Below are 22,940 nucleotides of genomic sequence, written 5' to 3' on the forward strand. Positions count from 1 at the left end.
TGAAGCACCTTCAAGAAGCAATTTCATCCTCACTCCATCCCCTTAACTAAGAGAAACTTCTTGTCCTGCCAACTTTTCTCCTCCTACAAATCAAATTTTCTGCATCTATCTTTTCCTCCCGATACCTTCTCCCTATCTCACTCATACCATTTGCCTTTTTAAATAATTGTGCTTTCTCAAACTTTATTCCCAGCAATGTACTAAGACTGCTTGATCTTCCTCTGGCTTTCATCTAGGGATAACATGCAGACCACAGCCCCAGTGCCTCAGGATCTGACCCTGTATGCTCTTCACCACAGGTAATGGTAAAGTCTCCTCAGGTGTTCAAACTAGCACAACTTCAAGGGCCTGACTTTGTACTCACACCAATCTAACTGCATGTGAAGTCCATTGGGTAATTTTAGAAGAATCATACCTGCATTGTGATTAAGTCCCAAGCAAATGCAACGTTTCCACTCATCAGATAAACGAGATGAGCAAGAACTCATTCTCTCTTGGAGTCTCTAAGCATATGGTAATGAATCAGGATCAGCTGCACTCACTGCATTTGGACAGAATAAGTCAAACTGATGCAACTGAAATTCCCGAGGGTAATGCAGCAAACCAATTATCCCAGGCAAATCTCTCAAGGCGCACACGTGTTGGTCTTGGGCCACACTCTTTGCTGTATAATAAAAAGGACATGTAATCTCCATGCTATTTTAGGTAGGATCTCTTTAAGGAAAGCCTCTGTCCCAGTCCCACAGTCTTATTCTACTCCTCACAGGATGAAGTCATCTCTGGGATATCACACTATAAATTCTAAAGCAGGATCCAATTCCTGGAAAATCCCCATAAATATCAACCTCTTGTAAAATGCTTCAAAGACAAAGATATTTCAGTCTCATTTGTACATATTGATGTTTCTTCCTTCCACCTTCAGTGACAGGGCCCTGGGCCAGGCCTCAGCTTGCTCCTGTGACTCAGGTCAAAAGCCAATAAAAAAAAAATACTGCTACCCATGTGAGAAGCAATACTTTGGTACTGTCTGTGAGACAAGTGCCAAATGAAGCGGGTAAGTGATTTCAGCAGAAAGAACATTTCCCTCTGGCAGTCTATCTCCTTAATTCCCAAGTAACAATGCTGGAGCTAAGCTTTAACAAAATGGTTGAGCTAATCCCTGCTGTCCACAGGTCACTGTTTGCCTGCTCAATCACAGGCCTTTTTGACAGCTTGTTGAGCTATTTCAGCTCACTGAAGCAGCCAGAAAGTATTCACCTTTTTAGGAGAGCATAACTGGGAAGCAAGCAGTTTGGTGCTATGAATCCTGAGCACAGTTTCCTCTCATGCCTATGCTAGTGTTACAGTTTAGCATCTACTGAAAAGAGCAGCCCCACTTCACCTCCCTTCCAGGTGTGCCTTCCTGTCTCCTTCTTTGTACAGCATTTGGAGGGTGAACTTTCTGCAAGTTAGCTTTCTGAACTGGGTCACTGCTGGACCAGGCAAGAGCCAGTGCTGGCATCAGGAAAGTGGAAGGAATTCCCAGCCTGGAAGAAGAAGGAGGACAAGATCAGGATAGCTCCCGTTTTGCCCAGACTGCCATTAGCTCAGCCTTATCTGCAAAATGAAGCCACACTCTGACCCCAGTGGCCCCTGAGAACTGGGTACATTAGCCCTTTTTCTTCAAGGGAAATACTGAAGTTAGGAGGTGTAGACACAGTTCCACAGGGCCCAAGACAATCCTGTCCTTCACAGTTGTACATGTTTTAACCACAGTCTTAGGCAGATGCATTTCATGTTCTCTCGCTCTCCCCTTAAGGTATTCAGCCTTCATCTTCACATTCTACCCAGGACTACTTTTAGGGAAGAAGCAGGACATCACCTCTTTGGCCTATCACCCCTGCTCCCTCTTGCCTATTCCTAGTTTCTTTTTGTCCTCAAGTTTCTGATCAAAAAAGAACCCCCCACTTAGATGGGTGTTCTTTGGAGAGAGGCCTATTACTTCTCCCTTTCCTAACCACAACACACAGTCACTCTGTTCCTTGAATTGAGTAACACTGAGCGAAATGGTGGCAAGTCCCTGACACAGAGTAAGCTTGCATCCAAGCCTGGAAGCAGGGTAAGAGCGGTGCTAGTTAATTCTTACTTAGAACAAGACTTACTACAAAACAACTACAACAAATTATGCTTTTTGTGCTATCTTCAAGCTACAGCCTAAGCTCTGTTAATGCCATGCTTTGCCTGTAGTATTGGTAGGTAGAAATGTTTGTTGCTGTGACTTTGCCGTCCCATCACATTATAAACAGTAACACTTGCAGGTAAAGAAAGTAGAAAACGCTGAGCCTAAGAAGGATCTTCTGTATTTTGTCTGACCTCCCCCCTTGCTACTTGGCTTGAATATTTGCACTATAAATTATTACTCCCCGCACTACTCTACACAAATATACATATACTGCAAGCCACCCTCGTGCTGGAGGGCACAAAAATTACCCACTACGCTTTTAAAGAAACACTTCCACTCTGAAGGAAGAAAGATCAGGCCATGGTGCACAGACAAGAAAAAAAAAAAAAACAGCCTGCAAAAACTGTCCCCTAGGGCTCAAAAAGGTGAGAAGTGATTTATGTGCCCAAAGCAAACCACTTAAGCCAATAAAATTTACAAAACCCAAAATAGTTTTATTTACTTTTCAGATTTCTGCCTCAATGAGACATTTTGCAAACATGCTAAGGCTACAAAATGTCAAGTTGACAAAGACATGCAACGCTGACCATTCAATAAGTCACAGCTATTATAGGAGCAACCGTGCCCACCCGGGCCACAGGTCCTGTAAAACAGGGATGGTGTACAGTGATCATGGCAACATACTACGCAGGACCTAGTAACCTGAGGTAGGTCTCTTTACAGTAAGAAAATGATGTCCTACACCAGTGTTACATCCTGATCAACAGGAACCTGTTTAAAGTTCCAGAAGACATGGGGTGGGCGACTGTTTCCTTAACCAGTGTGCAATAAAGAAACAGGAAATATTGATGTTGTTTAACGTTAGTATAAGTGAGCAGAACAAAGAGTTAGTGTTACCCATGCCAATGAAAGCCAACCTAAACCTCTGAGGAGTGTTAGCAGCTTCAAGGTAAAGCTTTGAGTCAGTCATCTGAAGCAACTCTGAAAAGGCTTTCCTGCTAGCATACAGGGTATGATTTGAACCTTATGATTAATTTGTTACAGATCATTCCACGAACAGTTAGATTTTGGTTGTGTTAGATCAGCGAAGCAGGAAGAGCTTGGGCTTGCTTGCATTAAAATAAACCCTGCTGACACAGTAAGAAATACTGTATCAGGACACTGAGAAAATCTGAGGCCTTAATGTGACCCAGAAGTGGTCCTCCACTCAGGAAATCACTAAAAAGCCTGCTTTGGGAAAGCAGCAGGGGAAGCAGCAGCCGCTGCCGTGGTGAACATTAGCGATGCTCCAAATAGCTTTGATAAATTACAATGCAATAGTTACACTGCAGAGTTCTTCTCCCCTGCCCTAGACAACAAAGATGTGACAATAAAGGACACTATTGCAAAGCTTCACTTCCACTCAGACACGCAGAAAATCTGGCACTAGGAAAAGACCAACTGTAAAAGACAAAATGGTGTCTGATACAGTGCGGTAACAAAGCCAGATCTCTGGTACCGTAAACTGTACAAAAATGATAGAAAAGAATATGCACTGTTATTAATACAGTGCTTATTTTAATATAAAATAAACAGCTTACATTTCCACTGTAAATATAGGCTATATACAGAATTATGTATAGATATAGCTACATGTATAAAGCTTCATTATAGGCCTCTGATACATTTATAACTATGGCTCCCTGAGCCATTTGTAGAGTGCATTTAATAACAAAAAATTAGTAATATGATTATGGAATAAATACAATAATAAAAACATGGAGAATTCTTCTGACACAGTTTTAAAAACTCTGGCTTGACACATTGTGCTAAAAATTAAAAGATGAAAAGGCAATATCTGCTTGAAGGAGGAGAAGGAGGAAGAGCTGGCCTGCCACAGGCAGGGAGCATAGCTCTCCAAAATTAAAGTGACTTTGCCCTGAATTTTAGCCCTTGACAGCAACCTTGTTCTCCGCAGCAGCAAACATAGCATAGAAGCGCGAGTTCTCATTGGCCAGAAGGGCAGACGGTGTGTCGAATTCCACTACCTAAAAGCAAACAAGGCAGGTAAAGTATGTCAGTAAAATCCAGCAGAAAATGGATTCCCACCCTTGGACTTGTGACATGGTAGTAAAGAAGCCAAAACATAGCATTCATCTTTAGATGAGACAACAGTGAAAGTATTCACATTTATGCATGCATACTGTGACCTGGGATACTTCAAACTAGCTCAGACAAACACTCGAACTACCCAGCAGGAAGCAGCCTCTGGTGGCTCTGGCAAACAGAGGCAAGATGCTATGGATTTTTGCCTTCTCTACCTTTAAAAGCCTTACCAAATGTTCTTACATTTGATTTAACTGCTTGTGGCTCCCACGTGGAAGCCTGAAAGGTGGGTAAAGTATCTCTCATATGCCTGTTTGATAGCACAGGGCTTCATGAAGGTCTCATGGTTTAGCCCCAGCCAGCAATTAAGCACCACATAGCAGCTCACTTGCCAAAACCAGGACAGAAAGTAATGGGAAACTGCCACTGGGCCCCAAAGATGCTTATGTTATTATCCATCTCACAATTAACTTACAAAGGGAGTTTTTAAAACACTTTTAAAAGACAGACTGTTACTCCATGGTACTTTCTTGGAGTCCTGTCATGGTCAGGAAATAATTTATTCTATCGGACTACTATTACCAAGGATATGAATGAACACAGAGGATTTTCTACCCTGCAATACTAGCTGTTCCTTCAGTTCAGCCTGCACATATGGCACCACCAGACTGCAACAGGAACTGCAGCCACAAAAGTCCTCCTTACCTGTCCTTGTGTTAGCACCATGATTCGATCAGAGCCCAGTACCGTATGCAGGCGATGAGCAATTGTTAACATAGTGCAGTCTGCAAATGCCTCTCGGATAGTCTCCTGAATCAGTAAGTCTGTCTCTGTGTCCATAGCAGCTGTTGCTTCATCCAGTATCAAAATCTGAAAGCAGCACATAATCCAGGCTGTTACCCAGAGTAACACTTTCCCCTCCCTGAACATAAAAATATATAGATTGGTCAGAATTACCATGGCCAAGAGTTGTCACAACCAGCAATCCTTACAGAGCTGTGGGCACAAAGGTAGTTTTTACAAGCACCCTTTCAGTTTTCTTTAGGTAATTGCTTTCAACAAAGCTACTCTATGGGTCATGCTTGCATTTATGTTCACAACCTAGAGCCACGAGACATTTGGGTTCTGACCTTGGCCTCAAGTTTCCACTACTTTCAGTTTTACATTCAGCAGCTAAATCTCAAATACAAGTTTTACAGGTAAACTAATCTGACGCATCCTTGGTGGTGACATTCCTTCTGCAATGAGTCAATACTGACTAGGTTTACTAGCTTTCTTATGCTGGAAAGAATTACCCTTCCTCTCAGACTCAGACAAACTGATTTGGGGTGGTGTCTTGTCAAAGCTAAACTAGACTTGTTTTGTGCAGGTACTGCAGAGAGAGCAGTAACTTCAGCTGAGTAGTCTGGCTTTAAAATAGATGCAGAGTGAGCCTTACAAATGTTATGGTGTGCAATGTTTACCAAAAAAGGGTGTTAAAATCAGAATCCTGGTCAATCTCAATCCAAAAGTCTCTCTCACTGTAATTATTATTTGTCTTCCATTCCTGCGAAACCTGTAACTTCACTGACATAGCATGGTCCCAAATTCCACTTGGAGACTGCACGTTAGTGGAGCACCATACAGAAGAAAAATACTTGGCTGACATTCACAAAAAGGTGGAAGGAGGAAAGAATCTGATGCTCACCAGTAACAGGACACTCCGAATATATGATTAGGCCAGTCTGACACCCTATTATTAACACAAACAAGCAATACCTTTCTGATGGCAGGACATTGCAGGAGCTGGCAGCTGGCCTTCCTAGTTGTTCTAACCCTACGCCTCTCTGGGTCGCAATAATTGTGATTCCTCTGACAGGGAAAAAAGCTTGCTCAATGCTATCAGTTTGATATCTCCAGCTATTTCTCTCATCGCTATGCTCACCTTGCAACGACGCAGTAGAGCTCTAGCTATGCACAGTAACTGTCTCTCTCCAACTGAAAAGTTTTCTCCATTTTCCATCACTTCTGAATCAAGTTTCATAGGCAGCTGAGCAACCTGCATGGGAAAGAGGCAAAAATCTTGCTGCACAGACTTCTTCTATCTCCATGGCATGAGACAAACACTAGCTCCTCCTGTAAATCTGATTTTGCTCATGTTCCAAAATATCCATCACACTTTGCTGTTCATCTCTCCCTGTCTCTGTTGGGGAAGTTAGTAACAAGCAACTAATGCTAGCACAGCAATTACACATCAGACCTGCTCATTCCAGTTAAAATGCCTGTGACCCAGTGATAGCTCCTGCGAACATCACTAGGACTAAGCCAAAAGAGCTATATCATCTCAGTAGGCAACCTTGGAATGACTTCAGTAGAAAGTATTTATTTTCTAGGGAAAAAAAGTGTACCATGTACAAGATCATATCAATTTGAATACAGATCTCCTGACAATCTTTCTCACCAAGAGAAAAGAATGAACCTAGTCCCTGCAGGAATTAGTGCAGCCTACGTACCACAGCCATACATTCCACGTGACTTACAAGAAAAGAAGAATTGGAAATGTCATGGCAATGAGACTTGCTGCAGAAGGCCTCATAAAGGGGAGATTTTAAGTTCAGTATAAATGTGCATGTGTGACATTCACACTCACAAATGTAAATGCAGAATGCACACCTGAGGCACACGCAGAAAAACAGCACTTGAAATATTGTTACACCCTAGGAGTCCACGTGATGAAGTGGCACTCTGCTATGCTATATACTAAAAAAATACACACATGGAGTATGGCACGCTTTCAAAAAAAAAAATCAGTCTGATAAAATCGAGGAGCGGGGAGAATCAGTCAAATAAAACATAGACAATGAGGGGAAAAAATTGCAAAGAAAAAGCTTTATCCAAAGATCTCTGAAGTACCTACTGACAGAACACGTTGGTTTGGAAGCCAAAACAAACATGTATCTCACAGGGGCAGATAATACTTACACACTCCTTCATGTGAGTCCTTTCCAAAGCATCCCAGATTTGTTCCTCACTGTACTGATTGAAAGGATCCAAGTTTGATCTGGAGGGGGAAGCAGAAAACATAACCAGAATTTTTATTCAGCAATGAATGGCAAAACAGCAGTGTACTAATTCATCCAGACAGATGATTCCCATCTAGCCTTCCACTGACAGAATTTCCTTGCCAAGGAAATCGGATGCTCCCAGCACACTAGGATTAGATTAGCCAAAGAATAAAAGAGTAGAGATGGAAGACAAAGATACAAGAACTTCAATGAAATCTAAAAGGGAAAGCAAGACTTCCATAGAGGATGATCACATCCAGTTCTGCACTGGGCCAGCTAAAATAATTTAGCTGTGCTTTTTTTGTTGTTTCAAAAACAGAACAGAAGCTAGGACAACCCAAGAACTAACATCTCACCAGGCACCTATCTGAGTTCAAGTATAAGCTGGTAGCCTGCGTAGTCCTTCTTGCCTTCTTACAGTCTCACTAACCTCACAGTGCCACTGAATAGCACAGGTTCCTGAGGAATTATTGAGAGTTTGCTGCGAAGATCTGCCAAACCAATGTCATTTATTTTCACTCCATCAATTTTAATGCAGCCTCCAGACAGTTCAACGAGACGAAAAAGTGCCATTCCAAGGGAAGACTTCCCTAAAAATGAGACAGGAAAACCAATACTAGTGTTTCTACCCAGTCATAGCAGCTTTGAGATGAGAAAGCATCTTAAAAGCTGTCTATGTGTAAGAAAAGTGTTTTAAAAACACCATGAAGTCCTGGCAAACAATGCTGGTAAATGCTGGGGTTCAGCATTTAAAATTCTAAGCAATTGTAGATGCAGCTCCTAACCTCTTCTCACAGAAGTCACCCCCGCAGTGCCATCCCACACCCACTACCAAAACCTTGCCACATAAGCCCAATATAGTAATATCAACTGCTTCTTTAGAAACTATATTTTGGACTTGATTTAAGTCAGACCCCCCGTTTGTGAGATGAGTCTTTGCGTTACAGACTTCTGAGATAGCTTAGAGCCAAACCTGGCTGCAGCATCATTACAAAAAATTTTCAAGACAGTCAAATAAGCTGCAATGAGCATGTTGTAGGTAGCATTCTGTGCTGGTAAGTGGCTTGGGGTGTTAAACGTTATGAGCATACTGACTCAGGCATAGTAGGATATTCCTCCACTTTAAATGGAAATTTGTTTTCATTATTGTTTTCAGGGATCCTGCTTATGTATGCACATGAACAGAATCCACCACCGACACCCTGCTGGACCCCTCCTATGCAATTAACAACTTATTCAAACACAGAGAAGACAGAGAACAAGTATGATTGCCCCACTCTACTCCATTCCCATTCTGTAAAAGTATTAACTTAACTCTGCTTAGTGTTTTTCCTTACCTGAGCCTGTCCTTCCCACAATGCCAATCTTTTCCTTCGGTTTGATGATAAAGGACACTTTTTTAAGTACTAGAGGGAGGTTCTCTCGGTACCGCATCTCCGCATTTTCGAAAACAACTTCACCTTCCTGTGGCCAGTCCAGAGGAGGAGTTTTATTCTTAATTCGAGCAGGAGCTTCCAGGGAAAGTGTCTTAAAAAAAAAAAAAAACAACAAAACCCAGAAGTTCGATTTCCAGCAAACAAAACACCAGAAAGGAAAATTATCAGTTGCAGCTTTCAGCAGGAGTTCTTCCCTGCAGACTTGGCCCACATCAGTTTACGGCAGTTTTATGATGAGCTGTGTAGCTGGATGCAGGCCCAGTGGTTCAAAAATTTGCTGTGTTACACTGACCACAGTGTTATTCCCCTCCTGTTCCCTGACTGACAACATTGGTCCTTCCACTCTACAATGTTTTTCAATGGAATTAAAAAATCTATTTTAGGTCTATTATTTATAAGCACAATCCTATTGAGTTTTGTGGCACTCCAAAGACTGGATGCTTCTGGATGCAAAATCTGCTGTATTTGTCTCACTTGCTATGCCATGCCAGGGTTCTGACACAGATGAGAATGCCCACATGACACATTGTACAAATGCTACCCCCTTCCTTCTCTTCCTCATTCTCCCCTGTTCTATTAAATCACTAAGTCAGTCAGGCCCCTTCTAGCTTGCTCACTTCCACTATTTTACTCTGCCCCTTAATAGGTCCCTCATTAAGCAGTTCACAGATTAAACAGAAAAGCAGAACCACTGAAAGCCAAACACGTGCCTTTATAGCATGTTTAGAATGAAACCAAGGTCACTTTCCCATATTTGGCACGAGCAGCCTCAAAGAATGGCAGAAATCCTGTCATGGGATTCACCTCATGTAACTTTAAACACATACAAAGTAAGAATCTCCAACTGAATGAGGCCTCATCAACTCCTTTATAGTCACTACAAAAAAAGCTAGCATTTCTGGAGTGTGATTTTTCTCATTCTAATATAAACACTTAGAATGGGTAATAAATTGGCCTCTGGAGATAGCCATTTCCTACATGGACTATAGAGAGATCCCACAGGGACTATGTCAACTGTGGACATCTGCAACATCTAGTTAGAGGCAGATTAATTATACCCAAGGGTTTGAGAAAAACACCAATCTGCTACAGTAATAGTACTCCAATTCTTTGAGCTTGGTACTCATAACAGCAACCTCAGAGCTCACACTGAAAAAGCCAAGCCTTGGGACTTGGTAAGACACAGAACCTGCATGGTGTTTCACCACTCACCCACTCCTTCACTTTAGATTCAAACTAATTTTACAGTTTCATAATAAAACGGCTGTCTAGAGATCCAAATACAAAAAGTCACAGAAAGTGCTGCTTAATAGGGTTATAAAATGATAGACAATCACTTAAAGAAAAACACAAAAAACACCAGCCTAGAACTATAGGGTTTGCCACTGAAGGCCTGACAGTGATAAACCCATCTCAGCCCAGTGAGAGATACCAGGCGGTATTTGACACACAGTTGTCAGCTTGTGTGGTCGCCAAGTCTTCCATACGCAGAAATTTTCTACTTAGATGCCGCAAGAGGACTTAGTTATTTAACTGGGGGAGTGGGCAGTTTTAATGTTTTTTTTTTCTCTGCAGTATTAAATCAGCAGGCTAAAAAAATTTCTACAAATATCAACTACTGCATAGCCCAGATTTACCAACTAGATAAATACCTCCCTCTGAAGTTCAGAGGGAACGTGTATTATGTGTTAAGTAAAAAAGCCTTTCACCTCAAAGACCAGACCCAGTAGAAGTCTTTCTCCTGGCTACACTTCCCCCATTGACCCAGTTCTGCATACACAAATCCTAGTTACAAAGAAAGGGTTACAGATAATCAGAGCGAGCAGAGCAGCTTTCTAAGCATTTAGTTTGGCATACTTCTCATGTTTAGCCTAGCGCATTTCTCATGTTTAGCCTAGCACATTTCTCATGTTTAGCCTAGCACATTTCTCATGTTTAGCCTAGCACATTTCTCATGTTTGCAATGAGAGCAATTCCTTGACTTTTTAATCACACAGAAATATATTATGTAAGATAGCTGGGGAAAAAGAAGTAGACTTATTAGAATCAAACAGAATTACATGTACATAAAGTAACAAAGTTACCTGTGTTTAAATAAAGGAGTTCCACCAGGTTTGGAATGAATCCTTTCACTGTAAAATATTGTATTGAATTCCCAGTTATCCCTTTCACACACTCCATTCTTCAGCGAGAGTGTCAGCAAACTTTCAGTATCCTTATGTAACTTCAGTGACGCCAGGCAAGTGATGCCTGTACACCTCGTATGTACCAGCTCTTGTGCTATTTATCCTACCAATGCTTACATACACACTTCCTAAAACACTCTGCAGTATTACAGTACACATATTAATGTCTTTACAAGATCAGAAACATACATTCTGTACTAAGGGAGACTACAGCTGACTTTGTCTTATCTTATGCCAGCAACATAACAAGTGACAAGAAATTTGTCCTACCTTGATATAGTGGTCAATCCTCTCCACTGAGGTGAAGCGAGCTTCGGTTTCTGAAGCAAGTCTGACTGTAAACTGGAATAACCCTGTTAACTGGAGCGATGGGAGAAAACAAAGACAAATTTAGAGAGCTGAGATTTATTATCGAATTAGGAGACGAACTTAATGGATATTTGATACAAGTACTCTTAGCATTGGACACCATATAGCTAAGGTGCCCAAGGCAAGTTAACTTTAGTTAATAGTTAATTTTAAACTAACCGTAATTTATTAATCATTTGGAAAGCCAGCAGTTGAGAAAAGTTTCCCATAAGCAACAGCTTTAAAGATTAGCTAAGTTTTGTAATTTCACCCTACTACCACCAGGAGGCAGAAAAGGCCAAACAACAGCTCTAATGAAGTCTATCTAACCTGCACAGCTGCACCACTTGGATGCTCTTCACTCTGAAAACATACTGGAGGCAATACATTAAGAATCAGTTTGGCAGATGTCTGATGTACCATCAATCCAATTTCTGCAAATATCCAGGAAAATTGCAATATGCAGCATACGGAGAGCCTCAAACAGTTTCTACTTCATCATTTAAAGAGGCAGCTCCCCAAAACAATAGCCTTAAGGACCTAGCTCCTCGTAATTTGTCATTTGACTACTAGCAAAGGTCCTGACCCTGAATTGCTTTCCCCTCCATTACCAAAAGGTGTAACAGTATCTTCCATTCTAGTGCATTAAGGAAAGTTTTCAACAGTGTGTTACTTTTGCTTATCAGCAAGAACTACATTATATGAGAGATTAAATATTTCAGTAGGTGGACATACTCACCTGCACAGCATATGAGATAGCCAGCCCAGCGTAGGCAGGAGGAATCTGGCCATGCATTAAGACAATCATAAGGCCAGTGGTTGTGATAAGAGCAATGCTGATAATATCCAGCCGTATAGCTAGCCAGCGCATTGCACAGCTGAAAAGGTAAAATGGAGCCTGATTGTCATCTAGGAGCTCCTGATACCTGAAACAAATACAGGAAAGGTTAGTAGACCTCCAAGAGCCCGATGTTCTACAAATAGCAGAGCTACTTAAACCCCTGTTCCAGTATCAGAATTCAGAGTGGGAAGACTAGTCCACAAAGTCTCGAACTCAGACGTGAAAGCTGGGTTTACAAACTTTCCTGAACATCAGATATCTACTTAGCTCAAACTCTCAGAAGTCACATTACCAAGTTTCCTGTGTACAACAATGAATTACACTGGGAATAAATCAAAATTCAGGGACATTACACATTTTCACCAGAACATCACCTATGCAAGACCTTACAGAGGATGCTTGACGGCTGCAAGTCACTCTGAGGGTAACAGCAGGAGTGCTTCACAACATGCACAGAATATGTAAAAGTTACAGTAAGTTTTGATAGGGTTGGTGACACTACTTAAAACACATCAAAAACCATTTAATTTACAATCCTGACCCTGTGGAGCTGAGAAAGGATATTTAAGGGGAGACACTTGTGAGATTTTTCAGAGCCAGTAACTGTATTTTCTGATCATGCAACTCCGTTTTACACCAATTACAGCTGCACAGTGTGTGCAATGCCTTAGTGCTCTAGCACCAGCAAAACTAAGGGACTGCTATTTGCACCTCTGGAGCCTTTCATCTAAGCTGGTGTAGCAGTGTCTTTCCACAGCGTCTGCGGCAATTTTGCCTGTGCTCCCACGCTGTTGGTCTCATGACCTTGCACCTGCAAAACCTTGATATTGTTACGGCAGGTTCTCATGGGAAGCAACTACCACTCAATGTGCAAAATGTTGCACTTCCCCTCGCTAACATTTGTTTTGCAGATTTTAGTTTATGCTGGAGAAAACCAAGCATAGTGTACAAGGTAGATAAGTCACTTAAATACTTGATAAATGCTATCGAATTATACATGTGCACAGCAACTAAAAAGCTCATCAATACACACACTGAGGTTTTGTCACCATGCTCTAACCAATGCTAATACCATCGTATGGAGAAGCAACCAATAGAAAGTATAAGCAGGACCTGATAAAAAAGTACATAGTACTAGGAAAAGAGTGTGGCCAAAAAGTTGTCCTCACCATTATCATTGCCACCTGCTGCACTGCAGAGAACCCTGAGGGGAGCATTCACCTGGGACCCCATCACTGTTCTTCCCAGTTGGCTACTGGGGAGTTTTCCCTTTCCCTTCTTGTTCTCCCCCACTTCCCCCTCCCCCTCCAAAGTGACTTTAACTCTTAGAGCCAACGTATGCCATCAGCTACAAACCCCATTAATAAACCTTTCTGAATGTAAACCTGTCGCACCCTGCTTTGTGCTCCACCACTCAGATAGCTAGACTGACCTGTGCAGAAATTCCTGTCCTTTGTGGTAGGCATGGATTGTGGAGAGACCTTGTATGCTGGATGTAATGTGAGACAGGAATGGAGACTGCGTGATGTTGTCCAGACGCTTGAGCTCTCGAATAAAGACTCTGGAAGCAAAGCAGCACTTTTAAGTTATATATACAATCACTATATGTCAACCACTACACATGCATATATACTTGAAGAACCCTATGTCCTTAATAACAGGTCAAAGTATTTCTACTTTTAGTCAAAACAGCTGATGCACTTACCTAGAGACAACATGCAGAACTGTGAACAGGACAATGAGGGGCCCCACTGCCACCAGGAACCAGGGGAAAACCCCGGAAATCACCCCCACACAGAAGAACACAAGGATGACATTCTGGATGAACATTTCTGCTTGAAATGGCAAACGAACATCAACTGGAAAAGATGGAGGGAAAAGACGAAGATCTTGAGTACAGAAAGCTAAAACAACTTATATAAAGTAATTCAGTCCAGCTGTACATCAGCATTGACAAGGACAGTGATTTCTCATGGCTTATTCAAATTCAAAGCATGCATTTCCATTAGGGGCACTTTTATCTTCTGATATGTTAGTAGTCTTTCCAATTATTCCCATTTGCAGAAACAGCCCTGATGCAGCTCTGACCTAACTACGACCTTCACTGCCCATCAACCCTGAAACTCTAAGTTCCCCCTGCATTAATTGCTAAGAGCCCATGTGCAGTCTGTAGGTACAAAAGCACATTTTCTTCTTTATGAATGAACAAGAAAGACTTAAGGTATCAGCTGCCTTCTGGAATCATAACCAGGTATGTCCCAATTCCTGCTTTGCCTATTACAAGTACACATTTGGCAATAGATATAGGGTACAATCACCTCAACAGCAAGAGATTGGAGAGTATTAACGAGGTAACTTGGAGGTCTGAATGTGGGATTTACAGTGCCTACAGTTAGAGATACCTTCATCCATGTCTTTGGAAAACCTGTTCAGAATCCTCCCAGTGGGTGTAGTGTCAAAGAACTTCATGGGGCTACGCAGAATCCGTCGGAAGAGCTCATCATGAAGCCTTGAGGATGCTCTGAGAGTTCCCTGACAATACAGAAAACATTGCAGCATTATGAAAGGATGTTTGCCTTCCTGTCACTGCCCCTCCCTGAGGACCAAAAAATACTGCTCATTTTCTCTCTCCAACCATAAGTTTTTGTTTCTTTTCTTGCATTCTGTACTTCCAACCAGTGGAAGGAAGCTATCAATTTGGGCAGAAGTTTAATGGAAAGCACGGTGCAGCCCCATGAGATGACTTATGGAAACCTCACAATCGGTGATTTGACTTCCTCTCATTCAAAATCTCCCTTGGAAGGTGACCAGAAGAACCACAGTGACAGCAATAGGCAGAAGTGGAGGCAGGGAGTTGGAGGATGACAAGAAAAACAGCAGCATTAGCACATACCTTTACAAAGACAACGCCACGAACAGCTTTCAGAATCAACATAACTGCCATAGACAGTGCATAGATGCCAGCATAGTAATGCATGTGAGGGTTATCTTTCATACTGTTGCTTATGACAGTAGCATTTCCCAAAGTCACAGTGGTGTTCTGCAGAAAATTCAAGGTTTCAGTGAATAGTTAAGACATGGATTAATCACGTACACATTAAACATAGTAGAATTTAACTGTCCTCTGTCCCCTCCCACCATATTTGATATTTCTTCTTTAAATAAAGTACTTCAATGATCTTTGAATACTTCAGAAAGTTCTCCCTAGTAGAGATACTTGACTTGCAGATTTGTAGCTCTTGGCCTTTTTCCTATATCTTTGAAAATAATACCACAATACCTACTTCATTTGATTCCTAATCTCTCATTTCATGCTTATGATTTCTTTTCTACTGAACAATGTCAGATACTTGCATACCACCACTCCTGTTACACAGAAATATTCACCTTGGATAGGTTGTATATTGTCTTCTTATCAAATGTGGTGGTTATTTTCTGCAAGTATGCAGCAAATTCTTTACTGTCATACTATCGTACACTCTCATTCTCCTTTTTTTAAAATATGTTTAAGGGCCTAATTTCTTATTTTAATATTGTTGGCCATCTGCACATCATTATTTCTTCCCTCGGGTTAGTAGTTTGCTCCCCTTCCCCCCAAAATCCTGCAGTTACATTTAAATGCAACAAGAGTTGCAATCAAAGCCCCTAGAGTAGGAAAAGTCCCAAATCATCCCAGGACATCACAGTCTTCAAAGCAACTCCCAAAAGTCATTTGACTGAAATTCATATACCTTAACAAGATTATCCTGTTGGATGTAAGGTCACGTTCAAACAAAACCAGCACTAAAATTACTAATTCCTCCTGCAGCTTGTTGGCACCTTTCAAGTTTTCACTTCCTTTCCTTAGACTAACCAAGAAAAGGAACAAAAGGGCAGTATAAAACCACATGAGCTATTATACCTTTCTTATTAGTGGAACTGTCTTATTCTTGGAGATGAACTCTCTAGTGAGATCACCTCCTGGGGAGCCTTACAACTTGCTTAAATTAGGAAGCACCATTTGGTCTCATAGGACTGCTTGGGATTAGTCTAGGAGAGCAATTCCCCTGCCTGTTAGACGCAAGAGAGTAGAAAAGCTATTTATCTTACTCCACTGCCTTGCTTGATCCAGAAACTCAGCCACCAGTTGCTAAACGCTGTACTGCCCACATTCAGCACAAACAGTGCCATGATGACAAGGAATGCAAAGGGGCCTCCAGCTGCCTGAATGTAGATACCATAAACAGACCAGGGCACGGAACCTTTGCCTTTCTCTTCCAACTGGACCAACTGGCCTGTGAAACGAGAGGAGGAGGGCGTGAGGAAAAGAAAGCTGTTCCATGAAGCTTCTGTAAGTTTGTGAACATACACGAAATTAGTCATTTTCAAACTGTACAGAATACTTTCAGAAACACAGACATGTAATACGTAGAAGTCAATGGTTCAAACAGTTTTTTTCAAAAAGTCACATTTCCTCTGCAGAATCATTAACATCATGGTATGTCTGAAAAAGTGTAATCAGCACAGATTTAAATACTAGTCTGGTATCAGCCTCACTATTGCTTTTTAAACCCTGCTGAAGTTCAAAGCTAACATTAAACAGAGAGAACGACAAAAAGGAAGTCAGGTCTTCTAATTCTTCACACATAAATGCCACCTAGGACTCTGTGAGTAGCAAGCTATACACACTGCCCTCTTCGGATAGGAGGGAAAGGTGGTGTGGGACACAGGGTACTACAAGCTCCTTTTGTGCCGATGGCATCTGACCAGCAGCAGCCTGATTGAACTTAAAAACATTGTGCAGACACCCATATTTAATGAATTAATGAATGTTCTTTGCCCACTGCCTATGTGCTGTCAACCACACTGAGTGACCAGGACTTGAGACAGCTTTCAAAGCCTGACAGATACAGTCATAATACACTTTGAAAGCAAATGTTTTGAACTTAGTGGTGTATAAAATAATTACAGACAGAAATCTGATTACATAGTTACCCTCTTCCTTCTTTACAACTTTCTCCTTCTTCACAGATCCTGTTTTGGTACTTTTATCCTGGGGTCTTTTCAGTGAACTGTTTGTGTTCTTCTTTATATTAATCTGCAGGAAAACAATGACACTAAACATACTGGAATAATTTGGTCTGACATTTTCATATCTGAACCCAAACTTTTTATAGGCTGCCTCCTAAGGACAAAGGCTTTCAACAGCTTAGCATTCATATCAAGGAGGATATTAACTTTGCTGTTATTATGGATGACTGCCAACTCTGGTGGGTTAAATTCTTCTCCTCTATTAATATGAACTGCTACCAATCTGGTAGTGTGCAAGATCAATTATCTGAAACAGTGACAGTATGTGCAAACATGGCAGAGGAATGACATCCCTACTACCAAGAGAAAGATACAATCCCCCTTTCCCTTGTAAAAATAACTCGCATTTTTCCCCAAACATCCTAGTACTTCACTCAGGAAAGCTCTCATGAAATGTCTCTAAGGACAAAGGTTAACTTGGTCTTCCAGAAATCAAACATCCAACACTGAACTGCATACACAATTACTGTTTTAAACCCAGCCATCTTCCCACAAATGGAAGCTACTACCTCTTCAGAGGCAGCCTAAATTGACTGAAACCCTCTAGACAGCATCTGCAGGGTCTCTTCTCATGTGAAGTGTGGGAAGAGGACATCTCGCACATGTCAAACCATAGAGAATCTAACTTTACCATCCATTTCTTCTCATCCCATCAGGAATGCAAATTAATGCTCCTTCCATGACTAGTTTTTACCGAGAGACAGTGAAGGTCAGCCAAGCATGCAGACTGGAGAATCTCATGTTAACTGTCATTACATTAGTCTTAAAATGGCAGAACTATAATCTTCATGCCTCAGAAAGGATATGCAGAGTAACGCATTATATTCTTTTGCTTCTTTCACTAATATCTCCCAGCAGAAAATTTCACCAAGCACCTTCTATATCTGTATCACAATGCTACCTTTTCAGAAACTTTTTTTTTTTATGTCTGCAACTTGTGAATAAGGAGCCTCTCATCTCTTAAAAAATAAACTGCTGATGTGCTTTTCAATCTCTCCTTACTAAGGCAAAATGCACACAACACTTAGACAAGTAAATTATCATCAAATAAAGAGCAGCTAAGTTGCTTACTCCAAAGAAGAACTTCAGGAAACAAACAGGAGAAAGGTGGGAAAAATTAAATTGCTGAAAATTTAAATGCATGTCCTACTGAATGTCTCTTCTTATTTTCTAGATATACATTTTTTCCACCAACTAAAATACTAGAGCACAAATCCAAGTTTGCATTTACAGCCATTGGTTCGTAACAGAAGCAGTGTCAAGCAACATTTTTTTTTTTTCCTCAAAACCGCCCAAAACAAAGCATTTTCAGTTATATTTCCAAAAAACTGTCACATCTAACTTTTGTCAAGTTGCATCACTTTTCCTGTGCCTCAGTCACACCCTATGTGAAAAAGTAGTAACAAACCAGTAAGAATTTTTTCAGACAAAGGTTGGCCCAGGTCTGTGCTAACTTGGAGGTAAATTAAGAAGTGAGGTGTACAATAAAAGAGACAACAGGCTTACTGCTCTGAGCATCACCAGAGGAGATGATACATTACTTTCACATTCAACTCATGAGCTCATTGGCAGAGTCCTCTCTACTATGCATTCCCTAAATATGAACTGTGACTGCAGATACAAAGTGCTAACGAAGCACAAATTATTCTACAGGAAATCTATTGGTCAAATCAAAAAATGAACACGTGAAGCCATTTTCCAGTCTTCCAACTATGTCATCTGGTTCATCTCATCAGAAAAGTCATCATTCAAAGTACTTTAAAATAAACAAGTACCTCAATATGCGGTGTTTCTCCCAGCTGTAGGTTATTAAAAATAGTTGCATAGTCCCCATTTAAATTCATCAGTTCTTCATGACTTCCTCGCTCAGTAATGCAGCCTTCTTTCATGAAGATAACTTCATCACAGTCAACAAGATACTGGAGAAAATGGCAGTAAGAACAAGTCTTTATCGCTACGTCTGATAATTGAGACACACTCTCACACAATCCTTTTCAGTAATTTATAGACATCTGCACACAACACACCTCTTCTGAGGTAACAGACATCTGATTTTTAAAGGTCCTGCGTTGACTAGAGCACCATGATTACTCTCACTGTACACAAATAAACAGTTTATATGTTCCGTCAAAAACAATCTGTTATGGAAGACAATTCAGGATACTTAAATACTGCAAATACTCATATACTAAGTATTAATATTTCTGTACACAGAAGATAGCAAAAAAATTCTCAGAAAACATCCATTCTGATTTACTGACACCTAATCTAAATTTTCCTAATGTGATGAACTAGCTTTATAGCAAGTTAGCAAAACTGTTTTTGAACAAACTATTTATTCCTCTGGTAAATTTTCCATAGTCAAGCATTACCAGTCCAGATCAGACACCAAGCAGCGCTGGTATCAAATAAAGAATTAGACCATGCTCAGTGCATATTTGCAAAGCTAGTTTGTAACCATAAACAATGCATCCTATAGACGGATGGGGTTGTGCTGCAACAGGTCAGGGCATAGAAATTTCCAGTATGAAGGCTACTGACTAAACAGTATATCAAGAAAGTCCAAGAAGTATGAGGGATGTAGTACCTGAAGCTGATGAGTGATGAAAAGGACAGTCTTTGACTTCAGGTGCTTCCTTATTGCACTGTTAAAAATGTGATTTCCAACATGAGCATCTAAGGCACTAAGGGGATCATCAAGGATGTAAATGTTCCTGTCACTGTACAGGGCTCGAGCCAGACTGATTCTCTGACGCTGTCCTCCACTCAGGTTAGCCCCTCGTTCACCAATCTGTACAGACACACACCATTATTTTATTTCTACATCACCATGCAACACAGATACTCAGAGTTAAACAGGTGACTGGAATGAAGCAGACCATAATATTTTTTTTTTATATATATATATACCCCACAATATTATATATTGTTTTAATACATATATATACACACTAGCTTAGGTGTCCACTTTTTTGTGAAATGTGTTCTACATTCAAACTCAAGGTTAACATGCTTGAAACGTGGCAGCACTTTTTTGTATTAACACAGCCATGCTTTTTTCTTCACTATTTTAAATCAAGTTCAAATACGTCCTGTTAAGGCAGCTAAATTTACAACACAATAAAAAGCTCCCAAATTGTCAATATCTGAGTCAAAAACATGGCACAAGTCTCAGTAGCCCAGGGCCCGCATTGATAAGCTCAGCTCAGGAAGGTGCATTCAACAGCTTGGTTTATAGGCATACCAGGCTGATGTTCCCCTCACTCCAGTCCAGTTTACCAAACCAAAACTCTACTTTTCTCCAACTTCTAATTAGTTTACTATAAGCAAAATTTATACCTCTGTCAGGTCCCCATTTGGAAGGATGGCTAGGTCAGGCCTCAGACAGCAACCATTCAACACCGTATTGTATCTAAAGAACAATTAGATACATAATAAGAACACTGGGTTTTTTCCCCCACAAGTATCTAGCTAGTACTGCATTATCATACTTTCTGCACTAATAACAGACATTGCAGCAGCCTAAAACAAATGATCTGCCTCGGATTCCCAGAAGGAAACTGAGGATAATAATTAATCACCTACTCCTGGAGTACAGCGAAGGTAAGGAGGCAGTTTCTTTCCAGGGATAGCTAGTACAGGCCACAGGGAAGGCTCGCGCTGGGGGAGGGCCAGGGAAGGTGCCAGTACACTGCGAAGGGCAGTTGTTTTTAAAGAGTGCAAGGCCAGATGCCACCTCAGTGCTGCTCCACAGCAGCTGCTAAAAACAGAGGTCAGACAGCACTCCAGCACGAGGTACAGCCCTGACTGCAAGCGACCAATGACAGACACACTGACAGCCATGGGCCACAGCGACCATGTGCAAGAGCAGCAGGCTCTTAAACAAGACTTAAAGGAGTCTTAAAAACAGACTCTAAATGGATACATAGGCTTTAATTGCATATACAATCAAGATAGGCTTTAACTGCAGCATACTCTGCATTAAATTTTCCCACACTTGGGTCAAGAATTACTAAGCTTTCCTGAAAATCTGCAAACAGTTCTAACAAACCTTTCTTCATCATATTCCTTGCCGAAAAGTATGTTGTCCCGAAGTGTAGCATTGAGAATCCAGGCCTGCTGAGCCACATACGCAAATGTTCCACTTACTGCAATGCTACCCTCCAACAGGGTCATCTGAAATTAAAGATAAACTGTGAAATTATGCTATTCCATGTTTAGAATAGATTTTCTTTTACAGAGTACAAATAAGTGAAATAACAGATAGGAAAGAGAAGAGCAGAAGTAGTCAAAACAGCATTTCTCACCTGTCCTAAAATTGCTGAGATAAGTGAAGTTTTTCCACTCCCCACACTGCCACAAATTCCAACAAGTTTTCCCTAGACAGAAAAAAAAAAAATAAATTACAGCACTCATTTCTTACATTCTCCATCCCTTTCAGAATTTGGACTACCTTTAATATGTCCAAAAGGAGAGCTGGACATTAATGATAACTGAAAAGGGACATTAACAGACAAAAGAGCAAGACAGTCAGTATTCTAATTCTCAAATAATAGAGTGAATACTATCCCACAGTGGACTAAAATTGAACCAACTCTACAGGTAAAAGTGAATGTATTTTAAGATCAGCTTCCCTTTGACTGGGCCTGATACAGGCCCAGAGAATGCTGCACTCAGCCAAAAGCACTAAGGCCTGCCTCAACAGAATGCACCAAGGGGCTTTTGAGAGTGGTAAGGAAAGACATGAGGAGGGAAAGACTGAAAAAAAAAGCAGAATTTAGGATATGTGGGCCAGTAAAACTCCTTGCCTATGAGATGCAGTTTGCTAAGGAAAGCATACCATGAAAAGCCTAGAATCCAGTCACTTCGAAGCATTTCTCTGCAATAAAATGGATGCCTTGATACCCACACTAAACAACGAATTAATCAAAACTATTTTTGCTCCTTTCATAAAAAAAAAGGTAAAGTGGACAAAAAGGGTATATAGCCACTTGCAGAATACATTGCTGGCCTCTTCTGTCAGAAGTTTGTAAACGAGAGAATTAGCCTTTACATTTTCAACTGTGTACTCCTTTTTCAAGGCTATTTTTTGAACTATATGCATCCTTCTCAAAAGTTTAAAATATAGGGGGTTTTTATGGTTCAAAATAGTTCAAACTATCCTTCTCATGACTACAGGAGACAATTACCTATAAATACCTTGATAAATGCACAGATCCCATTACAACACCCAATTGCTAGACTGCAAAACTCTGTATTTGTAGAAGATGTCATGTATTAAGTTCAATGCTTTTTCTTTGACATTTTGTATGCTTTTACCCATCTTGGAATGAGGACTCCAACTGCTTCTAAATTCTTTAAAATCTCTGTATCCTTCTACTGTACAAAAATTCTCAAGGAAGAAAATTGCACATTCTTCACTGAAAATCACCATTATGCTCCATTAGAACACCTAAAATGTTCACCCAGAATAGAGCTGTAACCCTGCAAAGTTATCAAATGGCGGCAGGAATACATCGTCCGCCAATACCCTTGTTGCCCTGCTGATTCTTTAAGCTCAATGACTCATATACTGTACTGAGAGCCACAAGCAGCAAAACCATCAGTTAGATACGAAAGCTGTACAGCCTGCAGTTGTTTCATAGGCTGTTTGCAAAGATCTAGTTTGCTAAAATGGCACAGCTGTTTACATGAAGATCAGACACTGCATCCTGGATACTGTAGTTGCCATGGATATTACAGGAGTGCACAAAAACAATATGCTCCATT

General features: G+C 40.8%; 1 protein-coding gene across 3 annotated transcripts in view; it reads right to left on the bottom strand.

Annotated features, from left to right (window-relative positions):
- Nucleotides 1-4,086: 4,086 nt before the first annotated feature.
- ABCC5 (ATP binding cassette subfamily C member 5) overlaps nucleotides 4,087-22,940 on the bottom strand; it is a gene marked incomplete at both ends in the record, with an annotated part of 45,510 nt that continues 26,656 nt past the window's right edge. For all 3 annotated transcript variants that reach the window (XM_082003680.1, XM_082003679.1, XM_082003681.1), the window contains 19 exons: nucleotides 4,087-4,188; nucleotides 4,952-5,116; nucleotides 6,171-6,284; nucleotides 7,208-7,286; nucleotides 7,721-7,880; nucleotides 8,628-8,817; nucleotides 11,183-11,272; nucleotides 12,000-12,186; nucleotides 13,534-13,662; nucleotides 13,807-13,960; nucleotides 14,504-14,633; nucleotides 14,995-15,141; nucleotides 16,191-16,375; nucleotides 17,076-17,178; nucleotides 18,947-19,090; nucleotides 19,759-19,962; nucleotides 20,511-20,583; nucleotides 21,223-21,347; nucleotides 21,479-21,550. In XM_082003680.1, the coding sequence (XP_081859806.1) occupies nucleotides 4,087-4,188; nucleotides 4,952-5,116; nucleotides 6,171-6,284; nucleotides 7,208-7,286; nucleotides 7,721-7,880; nucleotides 8,628-8,817; nucleotides 11,183-11,272; nucleotides 12,000-12,186; nucleotides 13,534-13,662; nucleotides 13,807-13,960; nucleotides 14,504-14,633; nucleotides 14,995-15,141; nucleotides 16,191-16,375; nucleotides 17,076-17,178; nucleotides 18,947-19,090; nucleotides 19,759-19,962; nucleotides 20,511-20,583; nucleotides 21,223-21,347; nucleotides 21,479-21,550 (2,553 nt within the window). The remainder of the gene's footprint in view (nucleotides 4,189-4,951; nucleotides 5,117-6,170; nucleotides 6,285-7,207; nucleotides 7,287-7,720; nucleotides 7,881-8,627; nucleotides 8,818-11,182; nucleotides 11,273-11,999; nucleotides 12,187-13,533; nucleotides 13,663-13,806; nucleotides 13,961-14,503; nucleotides 14,634-14,994; nucleotides 15,142-16,190; nucleotides 16,376-17,075; nucleotides 17,179-18,946; nucleotides 19,091-19,758; nucleotides 19,963-20,510; nucleotides 20,584-21,222; nucleotides 21,348-21,478; nucleotides 21,551-22,940) is intronic.

The sequence above is a fragment of the Phaethon aethereus genome, assembly GCF_964289735.1.
Source record: "Phaethon aethereus genome assembly, chromosome: 9".
Classification (NCBI taxonomy): Eukaryota; Metazoa; Chordata; class Aves; order Phaethontiformes; family Phaethontidae; genus Phaethon; species Phaethon aethereus.